This window comes from Carettochelys insculpta, chromosome 34 (genome assembly GCF_033958435.1).
Source record: "Carettochelys insculpta isolate YL-2023 chromosome 34, ASM3395843v1, whole genome shotgun sequence".
Lineage (NCBI taxonomy): Eukaryota > Metazoa > Chordata > Testudines > Carettochelyidae > Carettochelys > Carettochelys insculpta.
Window position 1 is genome coordinate 489632 of NC_134170.1, and position 9826 is coordinate 499457.

The 9826-nt window shown below is 69.8% G+C and overlaps 1 protein-coding gene across 3 annotated transcripts; it reads left to right on the plus strand.

Annotated features, from left to right (window-relative positions):
* The first annotated feature begins 230 nt into the window (after nucleotides 1-230).
* TNK1 (tyrosine kinase non receptor 1) lies at nucleotides 231-9817 on the plus strand. 3 transcript variants are annotated; one of them, XM_074982879.1, is made up of 14 exons: nucleotides 231-312; nucleotides 1395-1564; nucleotides 1805-1878; nucleotides 2392-2589; nucleotides 3025-3177; nucleotides 4083-4351; nucleotides 4926-5052; nucleotides 5568-5714; nucleotides 5977-6071; nucleotides 6332-6532; nucleotides 6985-7061; nucleotides 7720-8072; nucleotides 8432-8527; nucleotides 8624-9816. In XM_074982879.1, the coding sequence occupies exons 2-14, from the start codon at nucleotides 1402-1404 to the stop codon at nucleotides 8744-8746; spliced, it is 2076 nt and encodes a 691-aa protein (XP_074838980.1). In that variant the 5' UTR covers nucleotides 231-312; nucleotides 1395-1401; the 3' UTR covers nucleotides 8747-9816. The 3 variants fall into 3 exon arrangements, with proteins under 3 accessions (XP_074838980.1, XP_074838979.1, XP_074838981.1); XM_074982878.1 differs by having other exon boundaries at nucleotides 241-312; nucleotides 1390-1564; XM_074982880.1 differs by lacking the exon at nucleotides 231-312 and having other exon boundaries at nucleotides 1269-1564; nucleotides 8633-9817.
* The last annotated feature ends 9 nt before the right edge of the window (nucleotides 9818-9826 follow it).

A 9826-nucleotide genomic window follows, 5' to 3' on the forward strand; every position in this document is an offset into this window, starting at 1 on the left:
CGCACACACATTATGAGCTGTAGTCAGCACCATGTGTAACACACGCCGGCACAAACACACACACAAGCCCGGGCAGTGCCCCCCTCCCCCAGGCAACCTGCAGCTGACGTCCCACCCAGGGGGCGGGGCCTACCTGGCCAGGTGTTCCGGGGGGAGGGAAGGTGGAGGCCCAGCGCTATTGGTGGCAGTAGTGGGATGGGGCGGAGCGGCCGGCGGGGGGAGGGGCGAACTACCTCGGACTCCACCTGGGGAGAGACGCGCGGAGAGAGACACCCGAAGCGGGGGGGATTCCCCTCCCCTCCCCCTTCCCAGGTGAGCCCCAGCAGGGGGGAAGTGGGGGGGCACCAGGACTCATTCCCCCCCATCCAAACCCCCCCCCCATGTCCGTCCCTCCCTCCTTCCTCCTCCTTGTCCTCCCCGCCCTGTTTCTTCCCTTCCGTGTTACTCTTTGCGTCTCGGCCATGGCTCCCGGCCCCCTGCTCTACCCACTGGCCCCCTGCTCTAACCAGCAGCCCCCACTGTCCTCCCACTGCTGGGGAGAGAACCCAGGAGTCCTGGCTTCTGACCGCCTGCCCCTACTGCTGGGGAGAGAACCCAAGAGTCCTGGCTCCCACCCCCCTGCTCTACCCACCAGCCCCCACTGCCCTCCCAGCGCCGGGGAGAGAACCCAGGAGTCCTGGCTCCCACCCCCCTGCTCTACCCACCAGCCCCCACTGCCCTCCCAGCACCGGGGAGAGAACCCAGGAGTCCTGGCTCCCACCCCCCTGCTCTACCCACCAGCCCCCACTGCCCTCCCAGCGCCGGGGAGAAAACCCAGGAGTCCTGGCTCCCACCCCCTGCTCTACCCACCAGCCCCCACTGCCCTCCCAGCGCCGGGGAGAGAACCCAGGAGTCCTGGCTCCCGCCCCCTGCTCTAACCACCAGCCCCCACTGCCCTCCCAGCGCCGGGGAGAAAACCCAGGAGTCCTGGCTCCCGACCCCCTGTTCTGACCCCCAGCCCCCACTGCTGGGGACAGAACCCGGGAGTCCTGGCTCCCAGCCCCCACCTCTAACCCCCAGCACCAGGGAGGGAACCCAGGTGTCCTGGCTCCCAGCCCAGCCAGCTGTAATCCGCTGTGGCCCGCAGGCGCTGGGGTGTGTGTGGCCTGGGTGGGGTGGGAGTGTGACTCCCCTGGGGCGCGGGTGGGGCGGCGGGCGGGGTGGCGGCAAGCGAGGCCGCCCGCGGGGAGAACTTGTGGGGGTGGGGGGGGGGGGGCGGAGCCGTGCCTCAGTTTCCCCAATAGGCTCCCATCGCGGCTCTGAATTCCCCGGTGTGCCAGGGCTCCCCCAGCTGGGACCCGTGTCCCGTGGGGCGGCCCAGGGCTCCGCCTCACCCGGCCCTGCTCCTAGGGCAGCTGCCCCATGGCGCCGGAGGAGGGCACCGATTGGCTGCGAGAGCTGCTGGCCGAAATCCAGCTGGAGCATTTCTACCCCAAGATCCGGGACCAGCTGCACGTCACCCGCCTGGCCCACTTCGACTTCGTGCGGCCCTCGGACCTGGACAGCATCGGCCTGGGCCGCCCCGGTGGGTGTGGGGCCAGAGGGACGGGCATTGGGGGGCAGGGGCTGTGGGGTGGGAGTGAGGGGCACTGGGGGGCTGGGGGCAGGAGCTGTGGGTGGGAGTGAGGGGCACTGGGGGGCAGGAGCAGTGGGGTGGGATTGAGGGCGTCTGGGGGTCAGGAGCTGTGGGGTGGGAGTGAGGGGCACTGTGGGGCAGAGGCTGGCAAGTGGGGTCCCCGATTCTCACCCACTCACCCCGATTTAGGTCAGCGGCGGCTGGAAGATGCCATCAAGCGCCGGAAGCACCAGGGGTCGCGCCCCATGTCCTGGGTGTACAAGGTTTGGGGTCACCCAACCCCCCCATCACACTGAACCCTAGTCTGCCTGTTGGGGGCCAGGACTCCTGGGTTCTCTCCCCGGCTCTGGGAGGGCAGTGGGGGCTGGTGGTTACAGCGGGGGGGACCAGGACTCCTGGGTTTTCTCCCCGGCACTAGAAGGGCAGTGGGGGCTGGTGGGTAGAGCAGGGGCTGGGAGCCAGGACTCCTGGGTTCTCTCCCCGGCGCTGGGAGGGTAGTGGGGGCTGGTGGTCAGAGCAGGGGGCCGGGAGCCAGGACTCCTGGGTTCTCTCCCCGGCGCTGGGAGGGCAGTGGGGGCTGGTGGTTAGAGCAGGGGGTGGGAGCCAGGACTCCTGGGTTCTCTCCCTGGCTCTGGGAGGGCAGTGGGGGCTGGTGGTTAGAGCAGGGGGTGGGAGCCAGGACTCCTGGGTTCTCTCCCCGGCACTGGGAGGGCAGTGGGGGCTGGTGGTTAGAGCGGGAGGGGGGCCAGGCCTGTACATATAATTCTCTCTCTCAGATGCTTGGGGGCGGGCGGACTCAGGAGTCTGGTGCGCGGACCCAGGAGTCCGGGGAGACCCCCTGCTCCCGCCCCGACCCAACCAGCTCGCTGAAGTGCCTGATCACCGAGTGGGACCTGCGGCTCCGGGAGCGGCTGGGGGACGGCTGCTTCGGGGTGGTGCACCGGGGCGAGTGGAGCCCCCCCGGTGGGGGCACGGTGAGTTCCTGGGGAGGGGGCTGCAAGGCCCCTCGGGGCCCCACAGGGCAGCCAGGCTGGGAACTGTGGGTGGGGGCTGGTGGTTGGGGCCGGGAGCCAGGACTCCTGGGTTCTCTCCCTGGTGCTGGGAGGGCAGTGGGGGCTGGTGGTTAGAGCAGGGGGTGGGAGCCAGGACTCCTGGGTTCTCTCCCCGGCGCTGGGAGGGCAGTGGGGGCTGGTGGTTAGAGCAGGGAGGGAGCCAGGACTCCTGGGTTCTCTCCCCGGCGCTGGGAGGGCAGTGGGGGCTGGTGGTTAGAGCAGGGGTGGGAGCCAGGACTCCTGGGTTCTCTCCCTGGCGCTGGGAGGGCAGTGGGGTGGGGCAGGTGGCCCAACCTGGCCCCTTCTCACTTGGCTCCCCCATCTCCCCACATCTCACGCCTCTGCGGCTCCCCCCAGATCACGGTGGCGGTGAAAACCCTCCGTTCGGACGTCTGTGCCGACCCGGCCGCGCTGCTGGATTTCCTCAACGAGGTGAACGCCATGAGCCGCCTGGAGCACCCCCACCTCCTGCGGCTCTACGGGGTGGTGCTGAGCCAGCCCCTCAAGATGGTACGTGGGCCCGGATGCCTGGGTTCCCTCCCCAGCGCTGGGAGGGCAGTGGGGGCTGGTGGGTAGAGCAGGGGTGGGAGCCAGGACTCCTGGGTTCTCTCCCCGGCACTGGAGGGCAGTGGGGGCTGGTGGTCAGAGCAGGGGGTGGGAGCCAGGACTCCTGGGTTCTCTCTCTGGCCCTGGAGGGCAGTGGGGGCTGGTGGGTAGAGCAGGGGGTGGGAGCCAGGACTCCTGGGTTCTCTCCCCAGTGCTGGGAGGGCAGTGGGGGCTGGTGGGTAGAGCAGGGGGTGGGAGCCAGGGCTCATGGGTTCTCTCCCCAGTGCTGGGAGGGCAGTGGGGGCTGGTGGTTAGAGTAGGGGCCGGGAGCCAGGGCTCATGGGTTCTCTCCCCAGTGCTGGGAGGGCAGTGGGGGCTGGTGGTTAGAGCAGGGGTGGGAGCCAGGACTCCTGGGTTCTCTCCCCGGCGCTGGGAGGGCAGTGGGGGCTGGTGGTTAGAGCAGGGGGTGGGAGCCAGGACTCCTGGATTCTCTCCCCGGCACTGGGAGGGCAGTGGGGGCTGGTGGTTAGAGCAGGGGGTGGGAGCCAGGACTCCTGGGTTCTCTCCCCGGCACTGGGAGGGCAGTGGGGGCTGGTGGTCAGAGCAGGGGGTGGGAGCCAGGACTCCTGGGTTCTCTCCCCGGCACTGGGAGGGCAGTGGGGGCTGGTGGTTAGAGCAGGGGGCCGGGAGCCAGGACTCCTGGGTTCTCTCCCCGGCGCTGGGAGGGCAGTGGGGGCTGGTGGTTAGAGCAGGGGCCGGGAGCCAGGACTCCTGGGTTCTCTCCCTGGCACTGGGACGGCAGTGGGGGCTGGTGGTTAGAGCAGGGGCTGACACCCCGCCCCCGGACTCCTGGGTTCTCTCCCCGGCAGGTGACGGAGCTGGCCCCCCTGGGCTCTCTCTACGACCACCTGCGCCCCCCGTACCCGCTGCAGCGGTTGTGGCTCTACGCCCTGCAGGTGGCTCAGGGCATGGCCTACCTGGAGGCCAAACTCTTCATCCACCGCGACCTGGCGGCTCGCAACGTCCTTCTGGCCTCCGCCGAGCACGCCAAGATCGGCGACTTCGGCCTGGTGCGGGCGCTGCCCGGCCGGGGGGAGCGGTACGTCATGTCCAGCCATCGCAAGATCCCCTTCGCCTGGTGAGCAGCTGGGGGGCGCCGTGGGGCTGGGAGTGGGGCGGGGGCCCAGGAGGGGGCAGGGAGCCGGGCGGGGGCCCAGCAGGGGGCGCTGTGGGGCAGGGAGCCGGGCGGGGGCCCAACAGGGGGCTGGGAGCCAGGGCGGGGGCCCAGCAGGGGGCGCTGTGGGGCAGGGAGCCGGGCGGGGGCCCAGCAGGGGGCGCTGTGGGGCAGGGAGTGGGGCCAGGCAGGGGGTACTGTGGGGCAGAGAGCAGGGCATGGGAGCAGCAAGCGGAGCGGGGGCCCAGCAGGGGGCGCCGTGGGGCAGGGAGCCGGGCGGGGGCCCAGCAGGGGGCTGGGAGCCGGGGTGGGGGCACAGTAGGGGAAGCTGTGGGGCAGGGAGAGGGCCAGGAATGACCCTCCACAGGGCAGGGCCCAGCCGTGGGTCAGGTGCCATGGGGCAGGGGGCGCTGTGGGGCAGGGAGCCGGGTGGGGCCCAGGAGGGGGTGTCACAGGACAGGGCCCAGCAGCGGGGCTGGTGCCGTGGGGCAAGAAAGCAGGAGGAGGTTCTGTCTATGTGACCTGCCCTGCCCCCCAGGTGCGCCCCAGAGAGTTTACGCTCGGGGGTTTTCTCCCACGCCTCTGATGTCTGGATGTTCGGGGTGACCCTCTGGGAGATGTTCACCTACTGCGAGGAGCCCTGGATGGGGCTCTCGGGGCGACAGGTGAGATCCATCCCCCCCCCCCGCTCTAACCACCAGCCCCCACTGCCCCTCCCTGCGCCGGGGAGAGAACCCAGGAGTCCTGGCTCCCACCCCCTGCTCTGACCACCAGCCCCCACTGCCCCCCCAGCGCCGGGGAGAGAACCCAGGAGTCCTGGCTCCCAGCCCTGCTCTAACCACCAGCCCCCACTGCCCTCCCAGCGCCGGGGAGAGAACCCAGGAGTCCTGGCTCCCACCCCCTGCTCTAACCACCAGCCCCCACTGCCCTCCCAGCGCCGGGGAGAGAACCCAGGAGTCCTGGCTCCCACCCCCTGCTCTAACCACCAGCCCCCACTGCCCTCCCAGCGCCGGGGAGAGAACCCAGGAGTCCTGGCTCCCGGCCCCTGCTCTAACCACCAGCCCCCACTGCCCCCCCTGCGCCAGGGAGAGAACCCAGGAGTCCTGGCTCCCACCCCCTGCTCTGACCACCAGCCCCCACTGCCCCGGCTGTGGGTACCTGACTCCGGCTGCACCCCCAGATCATGCAGAAGGTGGAGCGGGAGGGGGACCGGCTGCCGCGCCCTGAGGATTGTCCCCGGGGCCTTTACACGCTGCAGCTGAGGTGCTGGGCCCAGCGCCCCGAGGAGAGACCCCACTTCCAGGACATCATTGGCTTCCTGCATGAGGTGAGACCCCCCCCGGCACCCCCCTGCTGGGCCCCCGCCAGCCCCTGGCCCCCCAGCGCCCCCTGCTTCACCCCCGCCAGCCCCTGGCCCTCCAGCGCCCCCTGCTGGGTCCCCCACCAGCCCCTGCCCCCCAGCGCCCCCTGCTGGGCCCCTGACCGCTCCTGGCCCCCCCGTGCCCCCTGCTGGGCCCCCGCCAGCCCCTGCCCCCTGGCGTTTCTGCCCCACTCTAGGACTGGGAGTAACCCGCCCCCTGCGGTCCCAGCTCCGTCCCCAGGAGGTGCGGGCGACCCAGGACTTCAGCGACCCGGGCTGGCTGCGCATGGAAGCCAACGACCTCGTCACTGTCATCGAGGGCAGGTGAGCCCGGACGCCTGGGTTCCCTGCCCGGCGCTGGGAGGGCAGTGGGGGCTGGTGGTTAGAGCAGGGGGAGGGAGCCAGGACTCCTGGGTTCTCTCCCCGGCGCTGGGAGGGCAGTGGGGGCTGGTGGTTAGAGCAGGGGGAGGGAGCCAGGACTCCTGGGTTCTCTCCCCGGCGCTGGGAGGGCAGTGGGGGCTGGTGGTTAGAGCAGGGGGCCGGGAGCCAGGACTCCTGGGTTCTCACCACCCCCTCCTCTGCAGCCCCGAGTCCCCCACCTGGCGGGGTCAGAACCAGCGCACCCTGCGGATCGGCCCCTTCCCAGCGGCCGTCGTGAGTGGGCCGGAGCCGTCCCCTGCCGGGGTACCCCGGATCAGCCTCCCCCTCCGCAGCAGCTTCCAGCACGTGGGGCACGGGGACCCCGAGCCAGGCCGCAGCTGGGGAACCCCTGAGAGCACGGAGGAGTGAGTGTGACAGGGAGGCGGGGGCGTGGCTTAGCAGGAGGGGGCGTGGTTAGTGATAATGGGGCGTGGTTTGGTCCCGGGCTATCGGGAGGGGTGTGGCCTTTCTGGCTGAGGGGACAGGCAAGTGGCTGAAGGAGGGATGTGTTCAGGAGGGGGCGGGGCTGGGGGCCAGGGGGCGTGGCTGTCGTGGAGGGGGCGTGTCTCTGAGCGAGGGGCGTGGCTGATGGCACAAGGGGCGTGGCCTTTCTGGCCGAGGGTGCCTGGCTGAAGGAGGGATGTGTTCAGGAGGGGGCGTGGCCGAGGGCAAGGGGGCGTGGCTGAAGGGGAGGGGGCGTGGCTCGACTCTGTTGGGAGGAGGCTGGAACAGAGGGTGGAGAACCAGGGAGGGGACCACCAAGGGGGTTCCCGCTCCAGGGGCCACGTGGGAATTAACCCCCCGGTGCCTCCCCCAGCCGGAAAGCGAAGCCCAAGGACTCCAAAGAGCCCGTCGCGCTGAAGTCGGGGGGACAGCAGCTGGTCCGGCTCACACGTGAGTGTGCGGGGGGGTGAGGGGGATGCGAGAGGACCCAGGTGTCCGGGCCCGCTGCTCTGACCCACCACTCCTGGCCTCTGCTGCCCTCCCAGCGCCGGGGAGAGAACCCAGGAGTCCTGGCTCCCAGCCCCCTGCTCTGACCACAAGCCCCCACTGCCCTCCCAGCACTGGGGAGAGAACCCAGGAGTCCTGGCTCCCACCCCCTGCTCTAACCACCAGCCCCCACTGCCCTCCCAGCACTGGGGAGAGAACCCAGGAGTCCTGGCTCCCACCCCTGCTCTGACCACAAGCCCCCACTACCCTCCCAGCCCTGGGGAGAGAACCCAGGAGTCCTGGCTCCCGGCCCCTGCTCTAACCACCAGCCCCCACTGCCCTCCCAGCGCCGGGGTGAGAACCCAGGAGTCCTGGCTCCCACCCCCTGCTCTAACCACCAGCCCCCACTGCCCTCCCAGTGCCGGGGTGAGAACCCAGGAGTCCTGGCTCCCACCCCCTGCTCTAACCACCAGCCCCCACTGCCCTCCCAGTGCCGGGGAGAGAACCCAGGAGTCCGGGCTCCCAGCTCCTGCTCTAACCACCAGCCCCCACTGCCCTCCCAGTGCCGGGGAGAGAACCCAGGAGTCCGGCTCTGCCTCAGTTTCCCTTCTCTACTCCCCAGGACTCTCAAAGAGCCTGGAGTCGGTGTCGGATTTCAGCATCCTTCGGCCGAAACCCAGGCGTCCGGGTGACGATCTCGGCTTCCTGCTTCCTCCCTTTGGCCACCCCCCGTCCTGCCAGGCCGGGGAAGCTGGGCTGCGACCCCTGGACACTCCCCTGAAGTCACGGCCAGCCCCCCGGGGCAACCAGCCCCTGCGGATAGACGCTCCCCCACAGCCGCCTGGAGCCAGGGAGAGGAGGGATGCAGCCGGGATGAAGGTGCCTGGGGGGGCACCTCGAATGGCAGTGGGGTTTCCGGGGCCCCCACCTGGGGGGCAGAAAGGTGCCACTGATGTCGAGAGAAAAATCAAAGAGGTGAGTGATTGAGGGACCAACAGCCTGGGGAGAGAACCCAGGAGTCCTGGCTCCCGGCCCCTGCTCTAACCACCAGCCCCCACTGCCCTCCCAGTGCCGGGGAGAGAACCCAGGAGTCCTGGCTCCCACCCCCTGCTCTAACCACCAGCCCCCACTGCCCTCCCAGCGCCAGGGAGAGAACCCAGGAGTCCTGGCTCCCGGCCCCCTGCTCTAACCACCAGCCCCCACTGCCCTCCCAGCGCCGGGGAGAGAACCCAGGAGTCCTGGAACAGTGCCTGTCCCCGAGGCCAGCTGTGGGTGGCTGGGAGGCCGGTGCCCCACACAGGGTCTCTGCCGCTCATCTGCTCTTCTTGCCGCAGGTGGAGGCGCAGGTCCATGGTGTGACGGTGGACGAGTGTCGTGAGGCTCTGCGGCTGCACGGCTGGGACACCCACAGAGCTGTTGAGGCCCTGAAGGTGGGAATTGCCCCTGCCCCATTCCCTGCCCCTGAGCCGGCCAGGCCTGCCCGAGGCCGGGGGGAGCCGGGCTCTGAGCTGCCCTGTCCCTGGCAGGTTGACCAGCTCTTCCACATGAGCCCGCACTCCCGAGAGGAGTGTCGGCGGATCCTGGAGAAGCATCGGTGGAACCTCGCCATGGCCTCGCGCTACGTCCTGAGCCACCGGCTGCGGGCCTGAAGGGAGCCCGGCCCAGCAGGGGCCGGAGACTGATGGGGATCCCCACCTTCAGCTGGCCCCCCTGCTCTGACCACCAGCCCCCACTGCCCTCCCAGCGCCAGGGAGAGAACCCAGGAGTCCTGGCTCCCAGCCCCTGCTCTAACCACCAGCCCCCACTGCCCTCCCAGCGCCGGGGAGAGAACCCAGGAGTCCTGGCTCCCAGCCCCTGCTCTAACCACCAGCCCCCACTGCCCTCCCAGCGCCGGGGAGAGAACCCAGGAGTCCTGGCTCCCAGCCCCTGCTCTAACCACCAGCCCCCACTGCCCTCCCAGCGCCAGGGAGAACCCAGGAGTCCTGGCTCCCACCCCCTGCTCTGACCACCAGCCCCCACTGCCCTCTGAGAACCAGGGGGAGAGAACCCAGGAGTCCTGGCTCCCGGCCCCCTGCTCTACCCACCAGCCCCCACTGCCCTCCCAGCGCCGGGGAGAGAACCCAGGAGTCCTGGCTCCTGGCCCCCTGCGCTAATGAGCGGCCCTCACTGCCCTCCCAGCACTGGGGAGAGAACCCAGGAGTCCTGGCTCCCACCCCTGCTCTACCCACCAGCCCCCACTGCCCTCCCAGCACTGGGGGAAGAGAACCCAGGAGTCCTGGCTCCCAGCCCCTGCTCTACCCACCAGCCTCAACTCTGCCCCCCCGAGCCAGGAGTTGACCCTGGTGTCCTGTGGCTGGTTGTGCCTTGCTTGTGTTGAAGGTGGGTCTGGGCGTGGGCGTCCAGGTGTGATTAACAGGGTGTGCCCCAAGCAGGGAAGTGGTGTGTGAGTCATCCTCAGAGGGTGGGGGCCTGAGCTTGGCCCTGTGTGTACCAGACGGTACAGTCATCATGGGTGGTGGAGCTGCTGGTTTGTATATATTTTGCTAATAAAGGTGTGAAGAGGACAACTTGCCCGTTCCTGGCCCCCCCCAAAAAAAAGATAGGACCCTTGGGACCTCTTCCCCCACCTGGCCGGATACGCAGATGCAGATGAGCGGGGGAAGAGAGACGGTGGTGTGGGGTTGGTGGGCACAAAGAGGCGGTTGAGAGGGAGAGAGAGTCACCCAAGA